A 24,409-nucleotide genomic window follows, 5' to 3' on the forward strand; every position below is an offset into this window, starting at 1 on the left:
TCACGAGCTGCCCTGGATTTACTTCGTCAGCCTCGTCATCTTCGGCTCCTTCTTCGTGCTCAACCTCGTCCTGGGCGTGCTCAGCGGGTCAGCAATCCAAATGTGGGGTTTTGGGGGTTTTTTGGGGTTTTTTGGGGATTTTGGGGATTTTTTGGGCATTTTGGGGGATTTTTTGGGGGGATTTTTTGGGGATTTTTTGGGGATATTTTGGGATTTTGGGGGTTTTTTGGGGGGATTTTTTGGGGGTTTTTTTGGGATTTTTTTTGAGATTTTTTTGAGATTTTTTTGAGATTTTTGGGGGATTTTTTGGGGTTTTTTGGGGATTTTTTTGGGGGGATTTTTGGGGGTTTTTTTGGAATTTTTTGGGTTTTTTTTAGGGGGATTTTTGGGGGGATTTTTGGGGGGATTTTTGGGGGGGTTTTTGGGAGCTTTTTGGGGATTTTTGGGGGATTTTTTTTGAGATTTTTGGGGGATTTTTTGGGATTTTGGGGATTTTTTGGGGTTTTTGGGGAATTTTTGTTTTTTTTTTTTTATTTTTTGGGGATTTTTGGGGGGGATTTTTGGGAGCTTTTTGGGGGAACACATCTTGGGGGTTTTGGGGTTTTCTGGGGGTTTTTTGGGGGTTTTTGGGGATTTTTTTGGGATTTTTTGGGGATTTTTGGGGGATTTTTTTGAGATTTTTGGGGGATTTTGGGGGATTTTTTGGGGGGATTTTTTGAAATTTTTTTGAGTTTTTTGGGTGATCACACCATGGTGTTTTGGGGAATTTTGTGATTTTTTGGGGGGGATATTTGTGGGATTTTTTGTGATTTTTTGAGGGATTTTTGGGGGATCACACCTTGCCATTTTTGGGATATTTTTTTTGTTTTTGTGGGATTTTTGGGGGGGTTTTTTGTGGGATTTTTGGGGGTCACACCTTGCCGTTTTCGGGATATTTTTTTTTGTTTTTGTGGGATGTTTGGGGGGATTTTTTGTGGGATTTTGGGGTCACACCTTGCCATTTCCGGGGTCCCGCCTGTCCCCCTGCCCAGGGAGTTCTCCAAGGAGCGCGAGAAGGCCAAAGCCCGCGGAGATTTCCAGAAGCTGCGCGAGAAGCAGCAGCTGGAGGAGGACCTGAGGGGTTACATGGACTGGATCACCCAGGCCGAGCTCGAGGGCGAGGAGGAGGAGGGAGAGCACGACAAGCACCGTCAGTGGCGTTTGGGGGGGCGCTTTTGGGGCGAACCCCAAAATCCCGAGCGCCCCAAAATCTCCGTGGGTTTCGTTCTCCTCAGGTCTGACCGCGGAGGAGCTGATGGGGAAGAGGAAGCCGAGGCTGAAGTGGCTGCGGCACGCGAGTCACTCCACGGACACGCACGGTACCCTGGCACCCCAAAATATCCGGATTGGGGGACCCCAAAATACCCAAATTCACTGAGCCTGGGCACCCCGAAATATCCGGATTGGGGGACCCCAAAATACCCAAATTCACTGAGCCTGGGCACCCCGAAATATCCGGATTGGGGGACCCCAAAATGCCCAAATTCACTGAGCCTGGGCACCCCGAAATGTCCGGATTGGGGGACCCCAAAATACCCAAATTCACTGAGCCGGGGCACCCCAAATTCCCTGAACCCAGACACCCCAAATTCACTGAGCCTGGGCACCCCAAAACACGCAGATTGGGGTACCCGAAATCACCCAGATACGGGTACCCCAAATTCCTGAACCCAGACACCCCAAATTCACTGAGCCTGGGCACCCCAAATCCCCCAGATCGGGGTACCCCAAAGTCCCTGAACCCAGACTGGGGTACCCCAAATCCCCCAGACTGGGGCATCTCAAATTCACTGAGCCTGGGCACCCCAAAATCCCCAGAATGGGCACCCCAAAACACCCAGACTGGGGCACCCCAAATTCACTGAACCTGGGCACCCCAAAACACGCAGATTGGGGTACCCCAAATCACCCAGATAGGGGTACCCCAAATTCCCGAACCCAGAAATTCCAAATTCCCTGAGCCCAGACACCCCAAATTCACTGAACCTGGGCACCCCAAATCCCCCAGATCGGGGTACCCCAAAGTCCCTGAACCCAGACTGGGGCACCCAAATCTCCCAGACCTGGGCACCCCAAAACCCCCAGAATGGGCACCCCAAATTCACTGAGCCTGGGCACCCCAAATCCCCCAGACTGGGGCACCCCAAATTCACTGAATCTGGGCACCCCAAAACACGCAGATTGGGGTACCCCAAATCACCCAAATAGGGGTCCCCCAAATTCCTGAACCCAAAAATCCCAAATTCCCTGAGCCCAGACACCCCAAATTCACTGAATCTGGGCACCCCAAATCCCCCAGACTGGGGTACCCCAAATTCACTGAGCCTGGGCACCCCAAATCACCCAGATTGGGGTACCCCAAATTCCCGAACCCAAAAATCCCAAATTCCCTGAGCCCAGACACCCCAAATTCACTGAACCTGGGCACCCCAAATCCCCCAGACTGGGGCACCCCAAATTCACTGAGCCTGGGCACCCCAAAATCCCCAGAATGGGCACCCCAAAACACCCAGATTGGGGTACCCCAAATCACCCAGATACGGGTACCCCAAATTCCCTGAGCCCAGAAATCCCAAATTCCCTGAACCCAGACACCCCAAATTCCCTGGACCTGGGCACCCCAAATCCCCTGAACCCAGACCTGGGTACCCCAAAACTCCCTTAATGCAGACACCCCAAATTCCCTGGACCCAGAGCCCTCAACCCCCCCACGCCGGGTTCCCCAGTACCCTCCCAGTTTAACCAGTACCCCCCCCAGTCCCCCCCAGTTTAACCAGTACCCCCCCCAGTCCCCCCAGTTTAACCAGTCCCCCATTCCCAGTTCTCCCAGTTTACCCAGTCCCCCATTCCCAGTTCTCCTAGTTTACCCAGTCCCCCATTCCCAGTTCTCCCAGTTTACCCAGTCCCCCATTCCCAGTCCCTCCCAGTTCTCCCAGTTTATCCGGTTCCCTGTTCCCAGTTCTCCCAGTTTCCCCAGTCCCCGTTCCCAGTTCTCCCAGTCCCCGTTCCCAGTTCTCCCAGTTCTCCCAGTTCTCCCAGTTCTCCCAGTTCTCCCAGTTCTCCCAGTTCTCCCAGTTCTCCCAGTTCTCCCAGTTTCCCCATTCCCAGTTCTCCCAGTTTACCCAGTGCCCGTTCCCAGCGAGCCTCCCGGGCAGTGAAACCACCTCAGTGAACACCGAGACCGTGGGCGAGGAGGAGGCGCCGCCGACGGCCTGCGAGCAGTGCCTGTGAGACCCCCGGGACCCCTGAGAGACCCCCGGGACCCCGAGAGACCCCTGAGACCCCCGGGACACCCGAGAGACCCCTGGGACCCCCGGGACACCCGAGAGACCCCTGGGACCCCCGGGAGACCCCTGAGACCCCCGAGAGACCCCTGAGAGACCCCCGGGACCCCCGGGACAACCGAGAGACCCCCGGGAATCCTGAGAGACCCCCGAGAGACCCCCGGGACCCCCGGGACACCTGAGAGACCCCCGAGAGACCCCCGAGAGACCCGAGAGACCCCCGAGACCCCTGAGAGACCCCTGAGAGACCCCCGGGACCCCCGAGAGACCCCTGAGACCCCTGGGACCCCCGAGGGACCCCCCGGGACACCCGAGACACCCCCAGATCCCAGGGAGCGCCAAGAGACCCCCGGGACACCCCACAGACCCCCGGGACCCCCGACCCAAGGACCCCACGGGACCCCACGGGACCCCCAAGAGAGCCCCGAGAGACCCCCAGACCCCACAGACCCCCGGGACCACCCACAGACCCATGGGACCCCGGGACCACCGAGCCAGGGACCCCGAGAGACCCCAGGGACCCCCCACAGACCCCCGGGAACCTTCACAGACCCCCAGGACCCCCGAGAGACCCTCGAGAGACCCCCGGGACCCCCAGGACAGCCCCCAGACCCCGAGAGACCCTCGAGGGACCCCCGGGACACCCGAGAGACCTCCGGGACCCCCGGGACAGCCCCCAGACCCCTGAGACCCCCATGGACCCTGGAGAGAATCCATCAGACCCCCAGGACCCCCAACCCAGGGACACAGCCCAGACCCCCGAGAGACCCTCGAGAGACCCCCGGGACCCCCGGGACAGCCCCACAGACCCCCGAAAGACCCCTGGGACCCCCAGGACACATCCAGGACCCCCAGGACAGCCCCACAGACCCCCGGGACAATCCCCAGACCCCCGAGAGACCCTCGAGAAATCTCCGGGACCCCCGAGCCAGGGACACCCCACAGACCCCCGGTACACCCCCCAGACTCCAGGGACCCCCAAGAGACCCCCCCCCAGATCCCTGGAAGACCCCTACAGACCCCCAGGACCCCCGAGAGACCCCCAGGACACCCCACAGACCCCCGGGACACCCCACAGACCCCTGGGACCCCCAGACCCCCAGGATACCCCCAGACCCCTGACACTCCCCGGGACCCCCAAGAGACCCCTGAGAGAACCCCGGGATCCCTGGGACCCCCCCCGGATCCCTGGGACACCCCCAGACCCCCGGGACCCCCGAGACACCCCCAGACCCATGGGACACCCCCAGACTCATGGGACCCCTCAGAGACCCCGAGAGACCCCTGAGAGACCCCCGGGACCCCCCAAAATTCCATCCAGGACCCCAAAACCGACCCCAGCACCCCAATAAATCCCCCTGAGACCCCAAAACCGACCCCCAGAGCACCTCAAAGCCCCCTGAGACCCCTCCAGAGCCCCCCAAATTCCATCCAGGACCCCAAATCTGACCCTCAAAGCCCCCTGAGACCCCTCCAGAGCCCCAAGGGTCCCCCAAAATTCCCTCCAGGACCCCAAAACCGACCCCAGCACCCAAAAAAGCCCCCTGAGACCCCAAAACCGACCCCCAAAGCCTTCTGAGACCCCTCCAGAGCCCCACAGACCCCCCCCAAAATCCCCCTGAGACCCCAAAACCGACCCCCAAAGCACCTCAAAGCCCCCTGAGACCCCTCCAGAGTCCCCCCAAATTCCATCCAGGACCTCAAATCTGACCCTCAAACCCCTCTGAGACCCCTCCAGAGCCCCAAGGGTCCCCCAAAATCGACCCCAGCACCCCAATAAATCCCCCTGAGACCCCAAAACCGACCCCCAAAGCAGCCTCAAAGCCCCCTGAGACCCCTCCAGAGCCCCCCCAAATTCCCTCCAGGACCCCAAAACCGACCCCGGCACCCCAATAAAGCCCCCTGAGACCCCAAAACCGACCCCCAAAGCCCCCTGAGACCCCTCCATACCCCCGGGACCCCCCAAATTCCCTCCAGGACCCCAAAAATGACCCTCAAACCCCTCTGAGACCCCTCCAGAGCCCCACAGTTCCCCCAAAATTCCCTCCAGGACCCCAAAACCGACCCCGGCACCCCAAAAATTCCCCCCCATGGCTGAGGGAATCCCCCAAAATCCCCAAATTTTGGTGTAATTTTGGGGTAATTTCTGCTTTTTTTTTTTTTTTTTCTGTCTCCAGGGGCAAAATTACCAAGACAAAATTCTGGTGAGTGGGGAGAAAAATGGGGGGGAATGGGGAATGAATTTAGGGGGGGACCCCAAAACCTCCAAACCCATCCCAAATACGGGTTTGAAGGAAAAAATGGAAATATGGAAAAGGTTTTTATGGGAAAATGGAAATATGGAGAAGGTTTTAATGGGAAAAATGGAAATACGGAAAAGGTTTTTATGGGAAAAATGGAAATATGGAAAAGGTTTTTATGGGGAAAAATGGAAATACGGAAAAGGTTTTTATGGGAAAAATCGAAATACGGAAAAGGTTTTTATGGGAAAAATGGAAATATGGAAAAGGTTTTTATGGGAAAAATGGAAATACGGAAAAGGTTTTTATGGGAAAAATGGAAATACGGAAAAGGTTTTTATGGGAAAAATGGAAATATGGAAAAGGTTTTTATGGGAAAAATGGAGATACGGAAAAGGTTTTTATGGGAAAAATGGAAATACGGAAAAGGTTTTTATGGGAAAAATGGAAATATGGAAAAGGTTTTTATGGGAAAAATGGAAATATGGAAAAGGTTTTTATGGGAAAAATGGAAATATGAAAAAGGTTTTTATGGGAAAAATGGAAATACGGAAAAGGTTTTTATGGGAAAAATGGAAATACGGAAAAGTTTTTATGGGAAAAATGGAAATATGGAAAAGGTTTTTATGGGAAAAATGGAAATACGGAAAAGGTTTTTAATAAAATTTGGGGTTTAGGGAAAGGGTTTTATGGAAATATGGATTAAGGAAAGGTTTTTATGGAAATATGGGTTTAAGGAAAGGTTTTTATAAAAAATATGGGTTTAAGGAAAAGGATTTTACCCAAATTTGGGTTTGGGGGAAAGGTTTCAATGGCAATATGGGATTAAGTGAAAGGTTTTTAATGAAATTTGGGTTTAAGGAGAAGATTTTTATGGAAATACGGGTTTAAGGGAAAGGTTTTTTTATCAAAAAATGTGTTTAAGGGAAAGGTTTTTATGGAAATACGAGGTTAATGGAAAGATTTTTATGGAAATATCAGTTTAAGGAAAGGGTTTTACCAAAATTTAAGTAAAAGGTTTTTATGGAAAAATTGGATTAAGGGAAAGGTTTTTATGGAAATATGGGTTTAAAGGAAAGGTTTTTATGGAAATTTGGGTTTAAAGGAAAGATTTTTATGGAAAACATTTACCAAAGTTTTTTATGGAAAACGTTTACCAAACTATGGGTTTAAGGGAACGGTTTTTATGGGAATTTGGGTTTAAGGGAAAGGTTTTTACCCAAAAATGGGGTTAAAGGAAAAGGTTTTAACCCAAAAATGGGTAAAAAAAAAAAAAAAAAAAAAAAAAAAAAAAGATTTGTACTCATTGATCTCGCAAATCTCTTCTGGTTCTGTGTGACCCAAACCCCCCTCACCCCTCCTGTGTCACCGGGGCTGATTGTCGTGTCCCCCCCGTGTCCCCCCCGTGTCCCCCCCGTGTCCCCCCCGTGTCCCCCCCGTGTCCCCTTTGTCCCCCGTGTCCCCCGTGTCCCTTGCTGTCCCCCGTGTCCCCCCCCGTGTCCCCTGTCCTCTTGGTGTCCCTCGTGTCCCCCCCGTGTCCCCATTGTCCCCCGTGTCCCTCGCTGTCCCTCGCTGTCCCTCGGTGTCACCCCCGTGTCCCCGGTGTCCCTCGGTGTCCCCTGTGTCCCCAAACCCTCTCACTGTCCCCTGTCCCCCCCGTGTCCCCTTTGTCCCCCGTGTCCCTCGCTGTCCCCCATGTCCTCGTGTCCCCCATGTCCTCGTGTCCCCCCCGTGTTCCCTTTGTCCCCCGTGTCCCTCGGTGTCCCCGTGTCCCCTTTGTCTCCCTTTGTCCCCCGTGTCCCTCGGTGTCCCTCGGTGTCCCTGTGTCCCCTTTGTCTCCCTTTGTCCCCCGTGTCCCTCGGTGTCCCCGTGTCCCCTTTGTCTCCCTTTGTCCCCCGTGTCCCTCGCTGTCCCTCGGTGTCACCTGTGTCCCTCGGTGTCCCCTGTGTCCCCAAACCCTCTCACTGTCCCCTGTCCCCCCCGTGTCCCCTTTGTCCCCCGTGTCCCTTGCTGTCCCCCGTGTCCCCCCCGTGTCCCCTGTCCCCTTGGGGTCCCCCGTGTCCCTTTGTCCCCCGTGTCCCCGTGTCCTGGCTGTCCCCCGTGTCCCCATTGTCCCCCGTGTCCACCCCGTGTCCCCCCCGTGTCCCCGGTGTCCCTCGGTGTCCCCTTGTGTCCCCAAACCCTCTCACTGTCCCCTGTCCCCGCCGTGTCCCCATTGTCCTCCGTGTCCACCCCCGTGTCCCCCCCGTGTCCCCCCCCGTGTCCCCTTGGGGTCCCCCGTGTCCCTTGCTGTCCCCCGTGTCCCCTTTGTCCCCCGTGTCCCTCGGTGTCCCCGGTGTCCCCCTTGTGTCCCCCTTGTGTCCGTGTCCCCCCCGTGTCCCCATTGTCCCCCGTGTCCCCGCTGTCCCCCGTGTCCCCCCCTTTGTCCCCTTTGTCCCCCGTGTCCCCCCCGTGTCCCTCGCTGTCCCCTGTCCCCCCCGTGTCCCCTTTGTCCCCCTTTGTCCCTTGCTGTCCCCTTTGTTCCCCGTGTCCCCCCCGTGTCCCCTTTGTCCCCCGTGTCCCCTGTCCCCCCGGTGTCCCCCGTGTCCCCCCCGTGTCCCTTGCTGTCCCCTGTCCCCCCGTGTCCCCCCGTGTCCCGGGCCCGCAGCCGCCGCCTGCGCCGCCTGAACCGCCTGTGGCGGCGCCGCTGCCGCGCCGCGGTGAAATCCGTGTCCTTCTACTGGACCGTGCTGCTGCTCGTGTTCCTCAACACGCTCACCATCGCCTCCGAGCACCACGGGCAGCCGCCCTGGCTCACCGAGACGCAGGGTGGGCAAACTGGGGCTCCCCGGGGCACCCCGAGATCCCCCGGGGCACCCCGAAATCCTGCAGGGCACCCCGAATTCCTGCAGGGCACCCCAAACCCTCCGGTACCACCCGATACCCCCCAGGGCCCCTCGACACGCTCACCATCGCCTCCGAGCACCACGGGCAGCTGCCCTGGCTCACCGAGACGCAGGGTGGGCACCCCGACATCCCCCGGGGCACCCCAAAAATCCTTCAGTGCCCCCCAGTGCCTCCCAAACCCCCCAGGACACCGGGTATCCTACAGGGCACCCCGAAATCCTCCAGGACCCCCAGATATCATCCAGGGCACCCCGAGATCCCCTGGGGCACCCCGAAATCCTTCAGTGCCCCCCAGTGCCTCCCAAACCCCCCAGGACACCGGGTATCCTACAGGGCACCCCGGATATCATCCAGGGCACCCCGAATTCCTACAGGGCACCCCGAATTCCTGCAGGGCACCCGGACTATCATCCAGGGCACCCCGAGATCCCCTGGGGCACCCCAAAAATCCTTCAGTGCCCCCAGTGCCTCCCAAACCCCCCAGGACACCGGGTATCCTCCAGGGCACCCCGAAATCCTCCAGGACCCCTCGGATATCATCCAGGGCACCCCGAGATCCCCTGGGGCACCCCGAATTCCTGCAGGGCACCCCGAAATCCTTTGGTGCCACCCAATGCCTCCCAGTGCCTCCCAAACCCCCTGGGACACCCGGGTATCTTACAGGGCACCCCGGATATCATCCAGGGCACCCCGAATTCCTACAGGGCACCCCGGATATCATCCAGGGCACCCCAAAATCCTCCAGGACCCCCGGATATCATCCAGGGCACCCCGATATCATCCAGGGCACCTCGAATTCCTACAGGGCACCCCGGATATCATCCAGGGCACCCCGAAATCCTCCAGGGCACCCCGGATATCATCCAGGGCACCTCGAATTCCTTCAGGGCACCCCGAAATCCTCCAGGACCCCCGGATATCATCCAGGGCACCCCGAATTCCTCCAGGGCACTCCGAATTCCTACAGGGCACCCCGAAATCCTCCAGGACCCCTGGATATCATCCAGGGCACCCCGAATTCCTACAGGGCACCCGGACTATCATCCAGGGCACCCCGAAACCCTCCAAGGCACCCCAAAAATCCTTCAGTGCCCCCCCAATGCCTCCCAGTGCCTCCCAAAGCCCCTGGGACACCCGGGTATCCTCCAGGGCACCCCGAAATCCTCCAGGACCCCCGGATATCATCCAGGGCACCCCCAACACTTCCCAGTGCCTCTCAAACCTCCCCGTGCCCCCCCAAACCCCTCGGTATCCCCCCAAAACCCCTCAGGGCCCCCCAACATTCCCCAGTGCCCCCCCAACACCCTCCCTATGCCCCCCAAAACCCCTCAGTGCCCCCAACACCCTCCAGGGCACCCCAAAATCCTCCAGTGCCCCCCGACACTTCCCAGTGTCACCCAAGACCCCTCAGTACCCCCAAGACCCCCCCAGTGCCCCCCAAACATCACCCCCCGACACCCCTCAGTGCCCCCAACACCCTCCAGTGCCCCCCAAACATCACCCCCCGACACCCCCCAGTGCCCCCCAACATCTCCAGTGCCCCCCAACATCTCCCAGTGCCCCCCAAACATCACCCCCGACACCCCTCAGTGCCCCCGACACCCTCCAGTGCCCCCCAACACCCCCCAGTGCCCCCCAACACCTCCCAGTGCCCCCCAAACATCACCCCCCGACACCCCTCAGTGCCCCCAACACCCTCCAGTGCCCCCCAACATCTCCCAGTGCCCCCCAACATCTCCCAGTGCCCCCCAACACCCTCCAGTGCCCCCCAACATCTCCCAGTGCCCCCCAACACCCCCCAGTGCCCCCCAACATCTCCCAGTGCCCCCCAACACCCTCCAGTGCCCCCCAACATCTCCCAGTGCCCCCCAACATCTCCCAGTGCCGCCCGACACCTCCCCGTGCATCTCAAACTCCTCAACGCTTTCCAAAGCCCCCAGAGCCCCCAAGACCCCCCAGAGCCCCCCAACACCTCCTCCAGAGCCCGGGGGTCCCATCCCGCCCTCCGGGGGGTGACCCGGCTGTGTCCCCTCGGTGTCCCCATCACCCCCAGATCTCGGGGGTCTCATCCCACTCCCAGTGCCTTCCCGGGGGGTGACCCAGGTGTGTTCCTCCATCCAGAGCCCGGGGGTCCCATCCCGCCCTCCGGGGGTTGACCCGGCTGTGTCCCTCGGTGTCCCCATCACCCCCAGATCTCGGGGGTCCCATCCCGCCCTCCCGGGCTGTGACCCGGCTGTGTCCCCTCGGTGTCCCCATCACCCCCAGAGCCCGGGGGTCCCATCCCGCTCTCCCGGGGTGTGACCCGGCTGTGTCCCCAGAGCCCGGGGGTCCCATCCCACCCTCCCGGGGTGTGACCCGGCTGTGTCCCCGCTGTGTCCCCCCCAGCCTACGCCAACAAGGCGCTGCTGTCGCTCTTCGCGGCCGAGATGGTGCTGAAGCTCTACGCGCTGGGCCCCTCGTGTTACTTCGCGAGCTTCTTCAACCGCTTCGATTGCTTCGTGGTGTGCGGGGGCGTGCTGGAGACCGCGCTGGTGGAGCGGGGCGCCATGGAGCCGCTCGGCATCTCCGTGCTGCGCTGCGTGCGCCTGCTGCGCGTCTTCAAGGTCACCCGGTGAGGGGACAGGGTGGGGACAGAGTGGGGACAGGGCGGGGATGGAGCGGGGATGGAGTGGGGACAGGGTGGGGACAGAGTGGGGATGGAGCAGGGACAGAGTGGGGATGGAGCGGGGACAGAGTGGGGACAGCGCGGGGACAGAGTGGGGATGGAGTGGGGATGGAGCGGGGACAGCGCGGGGACAGGGTGGGGATGGAGCGGGGACAGAGTGGGGACAGGGTGGGGATGGAGCGGGGACAGCGCGGGGACAGAGTGGGGATGGAGCGGGGACAGAGTGGGGACAGGGTGGGGATGGCGTGGGGACAGGTCGGGACACACGGTGGGACACACCGACAGTGGGACATACTGACACCGGGACACACTGACACGGAGACAGCGTGAGGACACGTAGTGGGACACACCGACACCAGGACAGGGCGGGGACACACCGACAGTGGGACACACTGACACTGGGACAGCACGGGGACATGCTGCAGGACACACTGACAGTGGGACAGCATGGGGACATGCTGCAGGACACACTGACAGTGGGACACACTGACACCGGGACACATGACAGTGGGACATGCCGACAGCAGGACACGCTGACACTGGGACACTGCGGGGACAACGCGGGGACACATCAACAGTGGGACACACGGACAGTGGGACACACTGAGAGTGGGACACACGGACAGTGGGACACACGGACAGTGGGACACACCGACAGTGGGACACACCGACAGTGGGACACACCGACACTGGGACAGGGACACGTCAGTGCCACACACTGGGACACACCAATGGCAGTACACCCTGACACTGGGACACACTGACACCGGGACAGCGTGGGGACAGTGGGACACACTGACACTGGGACAGCACGGGGACAAGCAGCGGGACACACCAACAGTGGGACACCCCAAAACCAGGACAGCACGGGGACACACAGTGGGACATGACACACCGACACCAGGACACACTGACAGTGGGACACACCAACACTGGGACACACGGACACCGGGACACATCGACACCGGGACACACTGACACCAGGACACACCGACACTGGGACAGCACAGACACGCAGCATGTTGGCTCTGTACTGTCCATCCAGCCCTTCCCAGTGCTCCCAGTCCCTCCCAGTAACCCCAGTATCCCGCAGGCACTGGGCGTCCCTGAGCAATCTGGTCGGGTCCCTGCTGAACTCCATGAAATCCATTCATCCTTCCCAGTGCTCCCAGTCCATCCCAGTCCGTCCCAGTAACCCCAGTATCCCACAGGCACTGGGCGTCCCTGAGCAATCTGGTCGGTTCCCTGCTGAACTCCATGAAATCCATCGCCTCGCTGCTGCTGCTGCTCTTCCTCTTCATCATCATCTTCGCCCTGCTGGGCATGCAGCTCTTCGGGGGCCGCTTCAGCTTCGACGAGACGCAGACCAAGCGCAGCACCTTCGACACCTTCCCCAGGCGCTGCTCACCGTGTTCCAGGTACCCCGAAACCCCAGGGGGACCCCAAAACCTGGGGGAAACCCCAAAACGTGGAGGGAAACCCAAAACCTGGGGGGAACCTTTTGGGGTACCCCAAAACCTCAGGGAGACCCCAGCACCTCAGGGAAACCCCACAGGCCCTGCTCACGGTGTTGCAGGTACCCCAAAACCCGGGGGGACCCCAAAACCCGGGGGGGAACATTTTAGGGTACCCCAAAACCTGGGGGGAACCTTTTGGGGTACCCCAAAACCTCAGGGAGACCGCAGGCGCTGCTCACCGTCTTCCAGGTACCCCGAAACCCCAGGGGGACCCCAAAACCTGGGGAACCTTTAGGGGAATTTAGGGGAACCCCAAAACCTCAGGGAGAACCCCCCAGGCCCTGCTCACCGTGTTCCAGGTACCCCGAAAACGGGGGGACCCCAAAACCTCAGAGGAACCTTTTGGGTATCCCCCAAAACCTCAGGGGAACCCCACAGGCCCTGCTCACGGTGTTGAAGGTACCCCAAAACCCGGGGGGACCCCAAAACCCGGGGGGACCCCAAAACCCGGTGGGGAACATTTTAGGGTACCCCAAAACCTGGGGGGAACCTTTTGGGGTACCCTAAAACCTCAGGGAGACCCCACAGACCAAGCGCACGCAGCACCTTCGACCCCTTCCCGCAGGCGCTGCTCACGGTGTTCCAGGTACCCCGAAACCCCAGGGGGACCCCAAAACCTGGGGAACCTTTAGGGGAATTTAGGGGAGCCCCAAAACCTCAGGGAGACCCCAAAACCTTCAGGGTGTCCCTGAAATCCCAACGAAAACCGCAAAATGCAGAGGGGACCCCCAAAGCCAGGAGGAGACCCCAAAACCTGGGGGGAGCCTTTTGGGGAACCCCAAAACCTGGGGGGGACCTGGGATGGCACTGAGGTTTTGGGGTGCCCTGGTTTTTGGGTGTCACTGAGGTTTTTGGGGTGCAGATCCTGACGGGCGAGGACTGGAATGCGGTGATGTACGGTGGCACTGCAGTTTTGGAGTATAACTGAGGTTTTGGGGTGTCCCGGGTTTTGGGGGTGCCCAGTTTTGGGGTGTCATTGATGTTTTGGGGTGTCCCGGTTTTTGGGGTGTTACTGACAGGTCTCACTGAGGTTTTGGGGTGTCACTGAGGTTTTTGGGGTGCAGATCCCGACGGGCGAGGACTGGAACGCGGTGATGTACGGTGGCACTGAGGTTTTGGGGTGCCCGGTTTTTTAGGGTGTCCCGGTTTTTGGGGTGGTGCTGAGGTTTTGGGGTGTCCCCGTTTTTTGGGGTGCCCCATTTTTGGGGTGCAGATCCTGACGGGCGAGGACTGGAACGCCGTCATGTACGACGGCATCATGGCCTACGGCGGGCCCGTGTTCCCCGGGATGCTCGTCTGCGTTTACTTCGTCATCCTCTTCATCTGCGGCAACTGTGAGCGCAACTGGGGAAACTGGGAGCACTGGGAGCGACTGGGAGGGACTGGGAGCACTGGGAGGGACTGGGAGGGGGAACTGGCATGGACTGGGAGGGACTGGGAGCACTGGGAGGGACTGGGATGGACTGGGAGGGGAACTGGGATGGACTGGGAGGGACTGGGAGCACTGGGAGGGACTGGGAGGGACTGGGAGGGAACTGGGATGGACTGGGAGGGGGAACTGGGGGAACTGGGAGGGACTGGGAGGGACTGGGAGCACTGGGAGGGACTGGGAGGGACTGGGAGGGGAACTGGGATGGACTGGGAGGGACTGGGAGGGACTGGGAAATACTGGGACGATTCTGGGAGCATACTGGGAGGATACTGGGGGATACTGGGAGCACACTGGGAGCACTGGGAGGATACTGGGAGGGTGTTCGGGGACACTAGGGGATACTGGGGGGCACTGGGAGCATACTGGGAGGAAACTGGGAGCCTACTGGGAGATACTGGGAGGATACTGTGCGTTACTGGGAGCAGTGGGAGGGACTGGGGGCACTGGGATGGACTGGGGGTACTGGGATGGACTGGGAACTCTGGGAGCACTGTGGATACTGGGGGTACTGGGAGGATATTGGGGCATACTGGGGCATACTGGGCCATACTGGGAGCACTGGGAGCATACTGGGAGCACTGGGAGCATACTGGGAGCACACTGGGAGCACTGGGAGCACACTGGGAGCATACTGGGCCATACTGGGAGCACTGGTGCCCCTCCCCCCTCAGACATCCTCCTCAACGTCTTCCTGGCCATCGCCGTGGACAACCTGGCCGACGGTGACAACATCAACTCGGGGGGGGACAAAAAGTGAGACCCCTCCCCAACCCTGGGACCCCTGGGACCCCCGGGACCCCCGAGCAGGACCCCCGAGACCCCAGGGACCCCTGAGACCCCAGAAACCCCCGAGACCCCCGGGACCCCCGAGACCCCAGAAACCCCCGAGACCCCCGAGACCCCTTTTGGGGGGGTCCGACCCCCGGGACCCCCTGGACCCCCTTTTGGGGTGATGGGGAGGGGTCCCCCAATCCCCTGAGACCCCCGGGACCCTTTAGGGGTGATGAGGAGGGGTCCCCAATACTTGAGACCCCCGGGATCCCATTTGGGGGTGATGGGGAGGGGACCCCCAATCCCCTGAGACCCCCGGGACCCTTTTGGGGGTGATGGGGAGGGGTCCCCCCAATCCCTGGGACCCTTTTGGGGTGATGGGGAGGGGTCCCCACATCCCTTGAGACCCCCGCGATCCTTTTTGGGGTGATGGGGAGGGGTCCCCCCAATCCCTGGGATCACTTTTGGGGTGATGGGGAGGGGTCCCCACATCCCCCGAGACCCCCAGGTCCCCATTTGGGGAGATGGGGAGGGGTCCCCACATCCCCCGGGATCCCCATTTGGGGTGATGGGGAGGGGTCCCCAATACCTGAGACCCCCAGGTCCCCATTTGGGGGTGATGGGGAGGGGTCCCCAATCCCCTGGGACCCATTTTGGGGGGTCTGACCCCCAGGACCCCCGGGATCCCCTTTTTGGGGTGATGGGGAGGGGTCCCTAATCCCCTGGGACCCCTAGGACCCCCTTCTGGGGAGATGGGGAGGGGTCCCCCACATCCCCCGGGACCCCTGGGACCCCCTTTTGGGGGGTGCGACCCCCGGGCTGAGCCCCCCCTTTGTCCCCAAACGCAGGGACAAGGCCGGGGAGGAGGGGACGGGGACAGAGAGCCCGGAGGTGGCCGTGAAGGTGAGGGGGGGTCCGGGGTGACGGGGATTTGGGGGGGGTCCCGGGGGGACAGGGATTTGGGGGGGGTCCTGGGGGTGACAGGGATTTGGGGGGGTGACATTGATTAGGGGGGGTCCCGAGGGGTGACATTGATTTGGGGGGGGTCCCAGGGGGTGACATTGATTTGGGGGGGGTCCCGTGGGGGTGACAGGGATTTGGGGGGGTGCCGGGGGTGACATTGATTTGGGGGGGGGTCTCTGGGTGTGACATTGATTTGGGGGGTCCCGGGGGTGACAGTGACTGGGGGCTCCCAGGGGGTGACATTGATTTGGGGGGTCCTGGGGGTGACAGGGATTTGGGGGGGGGTCCCAGGGGGTGACATTGATTGGGGGGTCCCAGGGGGGGTGACATTGATTAGGGGGCGGTCTCTGGGGGTGACATTGATCTGGGGGGGGTGACAGTGACTGGGGGGTCCCAGGGGGTGACATTGATTTAGGGGGGTCTCTGGGGGTGACATTGATTTGGGGGGGTGACATTGATTTGGGGGGGGGTCCCGGGGTGACAGGGATTTGGGGGGGTCCCGGGGGGTGACATTGATTGGGGGAGGTGACATTGATTTGGGGGCGGTCCTGGGGGTGACATTGATTGGAGGGGGGTGACAGTGACTGCGGGGGGTCCTGGGGGGGGACATTGATTTGGGGGGGGGTCTCTGGGTGTGACATTGATTTGGGGGTCCCAGGGGGTGACATTGATTTGGGGGGGGGGTCCTGGGGGTGACAGGAATTTGGGGGGGGTCCCGAGGGGTGACATTGATTTGGGGGGGGTGACAGTGACTGGGGGGGGTCCTCACCCCCCTCCCCCTCCCCAGGTCGAGGGGGATCCGCAGGAGGAAGAGGAGGAGGAGGAGGAGGAAGAGGGGGAGGAAGGTGAGTGTGACCTGCATTGGGGACATTGGGGACACTGGGGACACTGGGGACATTGGGGACACTGGGGACATTGGGGACATTGGGGACACTGGGGACATTGGGGACACTGGGGACACTGGGGACATTGGGGACATTGGGGACACTGGGGACACTGGGGACATTGGGGACACTGGGGACACTGGGGACACTGGGGACATTGGGGACACTGGGGACATTGGGGACATTGGGGACACTGGGGACATTGGGGACACTGGGGACATTGGGGACACTGGGGACACTGGGGACATTGGGGACACTGGGGACACTGGGGACACTGGGGACACTGGGGACACTGGGGACATTGGGGACACTGGGGACATTGGGGACATTGGGGACACTGGGGACACTGGGGACACTGGGGACATTGGGGACATTGGGGACATTGGGGACACTGGGGACATTGGGGACACTGGGGGGTGGCCGTGCCTGGGGTGGGGGTCCCTGGGGTGGGACAATGGCGGGACACGGGGAGGTGACACGAGCGTCTCTAGAGGGGGGGATGTGACACGAGGGTCCCCAAAGGGGGAGGTGACACGGGGACACTGAAGGGGGAGATGTGACAGGGGGATGTGACACGGGGGTCCCTGGGGGGAGGGAGGGGACACGGGGGTCCTTAGGGAGGTGACAATGGCGGGACACGGGGGATGTGACACGGGGGTCCCCGCAGGTGACACGGGGACACTGAAGGGGAGGAAGTGACACGGGGAGGTGACACGGGGGTCCCTTTTAGGGGGGATGTGACACGGGGAGGTGACACGGGGGTCCCTTTTAGGGGGGATGTGACACGGGGAGGTGACACAAGTGACACGGGCGTCCCCGCAAGTGACGTGGGGGTCCCTGGGGAAGGGGAGGTGACACAGGTGACACGGGGAGGTGACACGGGGAGGTGACACAGGTGACATGGGTGTCCCCAGGGGGTAGATGTGACACAGGGAGGTGACACAGGTGACACGGGGGGGGAGGTGACACGGGTGACACGGGGAGGTGACACAGGTGACACGGGTGACACGGGTGTCCCCAGGGGGTAGATGTGACACAGGGAGGTGACACGGGTGACACGGGGGGGGAGGTGACATGGGTGACACGGGGAGGTGACACAGGTGACACGGGGAGGTGACACAGGTGACACGGGTGACACGGTGTCCCCGCAGGTGACACGGGGGGGGATGTGACACGGGTGACACGGGGAGGTGACACGGGTAACACGGTGTCCCCGCAGGTGACATGGGGGTCCCTGGGGCAAGGGAGGTGACACAGGTGACATGGGTGTCCCCACAGGTGACACGGGGAGGTGACACGGGTGACACAGGTGACACGGGGGGGGAGGTGACACGGGTGACACGGGTGACACGGGGAGGTGACACGGGTGACACGGGGAGGTGACATGGGGAGGTGACACAGGTGACACAGGTGACACGGGTGGCACGGGGGTCCCTGGGGAATGGGAGGTGACACAGGTGACACAGATGTCCCCCAGGGGTAGATGTGACACGGGTGGCACGGTGTCCCCGCAGGTGACGAGGAGCCCACGGGGGACAGGGACAGCCTGGGCAGGGCCCGCCTGGAGTCGCTGGAGGAGCCCCCCAAGACCAAAGTGACGCCGATCCCCGAGGGCAGCGCCTTCTTCGTGCTCAGCAGCACCAACCCGTGAGCCGGGGAACTGGGAGGGACTGGGGGGACTGGGAGGGACTGGGCAAACTGGGCACACTGGGCAGACTGGGCAAACTGGGAGGAACTGGGGGGGACTGGGATGGACTGGGGGGATTGGGATTGGAGACACAAACTGGGAGAACTGGGGGGACTGGGATGGACTGGGAGAACTGGGGGGACTGGGATGGACTGGGATGTACTGGGAGCACTGCACTGCAGTAACTGGGATGCACTGGGCTAACTGGTATGAACTGGGAGCACTGGGAACTGGGGGAACTGGGATGAACTGGGATGTACTGGGATGTACTGGGATGAACTGGGATGTACTGGGAGCACTAAGAGCACTGGGATGCACAGATGTAACTGGGATGAACTGGGATTGGAGACACAAACTGGGGTAACTGGGATGAACTGGAATGAACTGGTCTGTACTGGTCTGTACTGGTCCGAACTGGTCCGTACTGGTCCGTACTGGTCCATACTGGTCCGTACTGGTCCGTACTGGTCCATACTGGTCCATACTGCTCCGTACTGGTCCGTACTGGTTTATACTGGTCCGTACTGGTCCATACTGGTCCATACTGGTCCGTGCTGGCCCTGTCCCCAGGCTGCGGGTGAAGTGCCACGCGCTGATCAACCACCACATCTTCACCAACCTCATCCTCGTCTTCATCATCCTCAGCAGCATCTCCCTGGCGGCCGAGGACCCCGTGCGGGCCCACTCGCCCCGCAACCACGTACTGGGAACACTGGGAACACTGGGAGGGACTGGGAACCACGTACTGGGAACACTGGGCAAACTGGGAGCACTGGGAACCACGTACTGGGAACACTGGGCAAACTGGGAGCACTGGGAGGGACTGGGAACCACGTACTGGGAACACTGGGAGCACTGGGAGGGACTGGGAGGGACTGGGAGGGACTGGGAGGGACTGGGAACCACGTACTGGGAACACTGGGCAAACTGGGAGCACTGGGAGGGACTGGGAGGGACTGGGAACCACGTACTGGGAACACTGGGAGGGACTGGGAGGGACTGGGAACCACGTACTGGGAGCACTGGGAGGGACTGGGAACCACGTACTGGGAACACTGGGAGGACTGGGAGGGACTGGGATGTTACTGGTGCCTTACTGGGAGCACTGGTGTGTAACTGGGAGCACTGGGATGTTACTGGGATGTTACTGGTGCCTTACTGGGAGCACTGGTGTGTTACTGGTGCCTTACTGGGAGCACTGGGATGTTACTGGGATGTTACTGGTGCCTTACTGGGAGCACTGGTGTGTTACTGGTGCCTTACTGGGAGCACTGGGATGTTACTGGGATGTTACTGGGATGTTACTGGGAGCACTGGGATGTTACTGGGATGTTACTGGGAGCACTGGTGTGTTACTGGGATGTTACTGGGATGTTACTGGGAGCACTGGGATGTTACTGGGAGCACTGGGAGCACTGGTGTGTTACTGGGATGTTACTGGTGTGTTACTGGTGCCTTACTGGGAGCACTGGTGTGTTACTGGGATGTTACTGGGATGTAACTGGTGTGTTACTGGTGTGTTACTGGGATGTTACTGGTGTGTTACTGGTGTTACTGGTGTGTTACTGGTGTGTTACTGGTGTGTTCCTGGTGTTACTGGTGTGTTACTGGGATGTAACTGGTGTGTTACTGGTGTGTTACTGGTGTTACTGGTGTGTTACTGGTGTGTTACTGGTGTGTTACTGGTGTGTTACTGGTGTGTTACTGGGATGTTACTGGTGTGTTACTGGTGTGTTACTGGTGTTACTGGTGTGTTACTGGTGTGTTACTGGGATGTTACTGGTGTGTTACTGGTGTGTTACTGGTGTGTTACTGGTGTGTTACTGGTGTGTTACTGGTGTTACTGGTGTGTTACTGGTGTGTTACTGGTGTTACTGGTGTGTTACTGGTGTTACTGGTGTGTTACTGGTGTGTTACTGGTGTGTTACTGGTGTGTTACTGGTGTTACTGGTGTGTTACTGGTGTGTTACTGGTGTGTTACTGGTGTTACTGGTGTGTTACTGGTGTGTTACTGGTGTGTTACTGGTGTTACTGGTGTGTTACTGGTGTGTTACTGGTGTGTTACTGGTGTGTTACTGGTGTTACTGGTGTGTTACTGGTGTGTTACTGGTGTTACTGGTGTGTTACTGGTGTTACTGGTGTGTTACTGGTGTGTTACTGGTGTGTTACTGGTGTGTTCCTGGTGTTACTGGTGTGTTACTGGGATGTAACTGGTGTGTTACTGGTGTGTTACTGGTGTTACTGGTGTGTTACTGGTGTGTTACTGGTGTGTTACTGGTGTGTTACTGGGATGTTACTGGTGTGTTACTGGTGTGTTACTGGTGTTACTGGTGTGTTACTGGTGTGTTACTGGGATGTTACTGGTGTGTTACTGGTGTGTTACTGGTGTGTTACTGGTGTGTTACTGGTGTGTTACTGGTGTTACTGGTGTGTTACTGGTGTGTTACTGGTGTTACTGGTGTGTTACTGGTGTTACTGGTGTGTTACTGGTGTGTTACTGGTGTGTTACTGGTGTGTTACTGGTGTTACTGGTGTGTTACTGGTGTGTTACTGGTGTGTTACTGGTGTTACTGGTGTGTTACTGGTGTGTTACTGGTGTGTTACTGGTGTTACTGGTGTGTTACTGGTGTGTTACTGGTGTTACTGGTGTGTTACTGGTGTGTTACTGGTGTTACTGGTGTGTTACTGGTGTTACTGGTGTGTTACTGGTGTGTTACTGGTGTGCTACTGGTGTTACTGGTGTGTTACTGGGATGTTACTGGTGTGTTACTGGTGCCTTACTGGGAGCACTGGTGTGTTACTGGTGTGTTACTGGTGTTACTGGTGTGTTACTGGTGTCCCCCCGTTTCCCCTCAGATTTTGGGCTACTTCGATTACGCCTTCACCTCCATCTTCACCGTGGAGATCCTGCTCAAGGTGCGGGGAGACCGGGGGGTTCGGGGTGCCTTGGGAGGTTTGGGGTCCCCGGGGGTTTTGGGGTCCCCGGGGGTTCGGGGTTCCCAGGGGTTTTGGGGTTCCTTGGGGTGTTTGGGGTTCCCAGGGTGATTTTTGGGGTGCCCAGGACGATTTTGGGGTGAATTCCCATGATTTTGGGGTGCCCCACAGATGATGGTGTTTGGGGGGTTCCCAGGATGGTTTTGGGGTGCCCAGGATGGTTTTTGGGGTGCCCAGGATGGTTTTGGGGTGGGTTTTTGGGGTTTTTGGGGTTCCCAGTGTGATTTTGGGGTCCCCCACAGATGATGGTGTTCGAGGGGTTCCCAGGATGGTTTTGGGGTTCCCAGTGTGATTTTGGGGTTCCCAGGATGGTTTCTGGCGTTCCCAGGATGGTTTTTGGGGTGCCCAGGATGGTTTTGGGGTGCCCAGGATGGTTTTGGGGTGGGTTTTTGGGGTTTTTGGGGTGCCCAGGGTGATTTTGGGGTCCCCCACAGATGATGGTGTTCGGGGGGTTCCCAGTATGATTTTGGGGTTCCCAGGATGATTTTGGGGTGGGTTTTTGGGGTTTTGGGGTTCCCAGGGTGATTTTGGGGTTCCCAGGATGGTTTTGGGGTGAGTTTTTGGGGTTTCTGGGGTTCCCAGGATGGTTTTGGGGTGGGTTTTTGGGGTTTTTGGGGTTCCCAGGATGATTTTGGGGTGCCCCACAGATGACGGTATTCGGGGGGTTCCCAGGATGGTTTCTTGGGTTCCCAGGATGGTTTTGGGGTGCCCAGGATGATTTTGGGGTTCCCAGGATGTTTTGGGGTGGGTTTTTGGGGTTTTTGGGGTTCGTTGGGGTGTTTGGGGTGCCCAGGATGGTTTTGGGGTGAATTCCCATGATTTTGGGGTGCCCCACAGATGACAGTGTTTGGGTGGTTCCCAAGATGGTTTTGGGGTTCCCAGGATGGTTTTGGGGTGGGTTTTTGGGGTTTTTGGGGTTCCCAGGGTGATTTTGGGGTGCCCAGGATGGTTTTGGGGTTGGTTTTTGGGGTTTTTGGGGTGCCCAGGGTGATTTTGGGGTTCCCAGGATGGTTTTGGGGTTGGTTTTTGGGGTTTTTGGGGTTCCCAGTGTGATTTTGGGGTCCCCCGCAGATGACGGTGTTCGGGGGGTTCCTGCACAAGGGCTCCTTCCTGCGGAACTGGTTCAACCTCCTGGACGTGCTGGTGGTCGGCGTGTCCCTCATCTCCTTCGGCATGCAGTGAGCAACTGGGCAAACTGGGAGCACTGGGAGCAACTGGGAATGCTGCTGGGGGCAACTGGGAGCACTGGGAGGGCACAGGGAACCTCACTGGGAGCACTGGGAGCGCTGCTGGGGACAACTGGGAGCAACTGGGAGCAACTGGGAATGCTGCTGGGGGCAACTGGGAGCACTGGGATGGTACAGGGAACCTCACTGGGAGCACTGGGAGGGTACAAGGAACCTCACTGGGAGCACTGGGAGCGCTGCTGGGGACAACTGGGAGCACTGGGGCCGTTACTGGTCTGTTACTGGGAGCACTGGGAGCCCTTACTGGGAGCACTGGTGTGTTACTGGTATGTTACTGGGAGCACTGGTGTGTTACTGGTGCATTACTGGTGCCTTACTGGGAGCACTGGTGCCTTACTGGGAGCACTGGGGTGTTACTGGGGGGTTACTGGTGTGTTACTGGTGCCTTACTGGGAGCACTGGTGCCTTACTGGGAGCACTGGGGTGTTACTGGGGGGTTACTGGTGTGTTACTGGTGCCTTACTGGGAGCACTGGTGCCTTACTGGGAGCACTGGGGTGTTACTGGGGGGTTACTGGTGTGTCACTGGTGCCTTACTGGGAGCACTGGGGTGTTACTGGGGGGTTACTGGTGTGTCACTGGTGCCTTACTGGGAGCACTGGGGTGCCTTACTGGGAGCACTGGGGTGTTACTGGGGGGTTACTGGTGTGTCACTGGTGCCTTACTGGGAGCACTGGGGTGTTACTAGGGGGTTACTGGTGTGTCACTGGTGCCTTACTGGGAGCACTGGTGCCTTACTGGGAGCACTGGGGTGTTACTGGGAGCACTGGTGTGTCACTGGTGTGTTACTGGTGCCTTACTGGGAGCACTGGGGTGTTACTGGGAGCACTGGGGTGTTACTGGGAGCACTGGGGTGTTACTGGTGCCTTACTGGGAGCACTGGTGCCTTACTGGGAGCACTGGTTCCCCCGGCAGCTCCAGCGCCATCTCGGTGGTGAAGATCCTGCGGGTGCTGCGGGTGCTGCGGCCCCTGAGAGCCATCAACAGGGCCAAGGGGCTCAAGGTGGGGACTGGGAGGGACTGGGAGGGAACTGGGAGGGACTGGGAGGGACTGGGATGGACTGGGAGGGACTGGGAGGGAACTGGGAGGGACTGGGAGGGAACTGGGAGGGACTGGGAGGGAACTGGGAGGGACTGGGATGGACTGGGAGGGAACTGGGAGGGACTGGGATGGACTGGGAGGGACTGGGAGGGAACTGGGAGGGACTGGGAGGGACTGGGATGGACTGGGATGGACTGGGAGGGAACTGGGAGGGACTGGGATGGACTGGGAGGGACTGGGATGGACTGGGAGGGAACTGGGAGGGACTGGGAGGGAACTGGGAGGGAACTGGGGTGGACTGGAAGGGACTGGGAGGGACTGGGAGGGAACTGGGAGGGACTGGGATGGACTGGGGGGGACTGGGATGGACTGGGATGGAACTGGGAGGGAACTGGGGTGGACTGGGAGGGACTGGGAGGGAACTGGGAGGGAACTGGGATGGACTGGGAGCTGTCCCTGGTAACACCCTGGTAACACCCCTGTCCATGCCCTGGTGACACTGTAGCTGTCCCTGTCCCCAGCACGTGGTGCAGTGCGTGTTCGTGGCCATGCCCTGGTGACACAGCTGTCCCTGGTGACATTGCTGTCCCTGTCCCTGGTGACACAGCTGTCCCCATCCCTGGTGACACTGCTGTCCCTGTCCCTGGTGACACTGCTGTCCCTGTCCCTGGTGACACAGCTGTCCCTGTCCCCGTTGTGTCCCCAGCATGTGGTGCAGTGCGTGTTCACGGCCATGCCCTGGTGACACAGCTGTCCCTG

At 59.6% G+C, this 24,409-nt stretch overlaps 1 protein-coding gene across 1 annotated transcript in view; it reads left to right on the forward strand.

Annotated features, from left to right (window-relative positions):
* Window positions 1-4: 4 nt before the first annotated feature.
* Window positions 5-24,409, forward strand: part of LOC134433242 (voltage-dependent L-type calcium channel subunit alpha-1F-like) — a gene marked incomplete at its 5' end in the record, with an annotated part of 39,498 nt that continues 15,093 nt past the window's right edge. The window contains 18 exons of the mRNA XM_063182116.1: window positions 5-87; window positions 1,032-1,189; window positions 1,275-1,358; window positions 3,179-3,266; window positions 5,501-5,527; window positions 8,211-8,371; window positions 10,835-11,060; window positions 12,326-12,523; window positions 12,793-12,820; window positions 13,845-13,965; window positions 14,735-14,816; window positions 15,683-15,737; window positions 16,585-16,642; window positions 18,196-18,328; window positions 18,939-19,068; window positions 21,225-21,284; window positions 22,434-22,540; window positions 23,524-23,611. Coding sequence (XP_063038186.1) covers window positions 5-87; window positions 1,032-1,189; window positions 1,275-1,358; window positions 3,179-3,266; window positions 5,501-5,527; window positions 8,211-8,371; window positions 10,835-11,060; window positions 12,326-12,523; window positions 12,793-12,820; window positions 13,845-13,965; window positions 14,735-14,816; window positions 15,683-15,737; window positions 16,585-16,642; window positions 18,196-18,328; window positions 18,939-19,068; window positions 21,225-21,284; window positions 22,434-22,540; window positions 23,524-23,611 — 1,887 coding nt within the window. The remainder of the gene's footprint in view (window positions 88-1,031; window positions 1,190-1,274; window positions 1,359-3,178; window positions 3,267-5,500; window positions 5,528-8,210; window positions 8,372-10,834; window positions 11,061-12,325; window positions 12,524-12,792; window positions 12,821-13,844; window positions 13,966-14,734; window positions 14,817-15,682; window positions 15,738-16,584; window positions 16,643-18,195; window positions 18,329-18,938; window positions 19,069-21,224; window positions 21,285-22,433; window positions 22,541-23,523; window positions 23,612-24,409) is intronic.

The sequence above is a fragment of the Melospiza melodia genome, unplaced genomic scaffold (assembly GCF_035770615.1).
Source record: "Melospiza melodia melodia isolate bMelMel2 unplaced genomic scaffold, bMelMel2.pri scaffold_149, whole genome shotgun sequence".
Lineage (NCBI taxonomy): Eukaryota > Metazoa > Chordata > Aves > Passeriformes > Passerellidae > Melospiza > Melospiza melodia.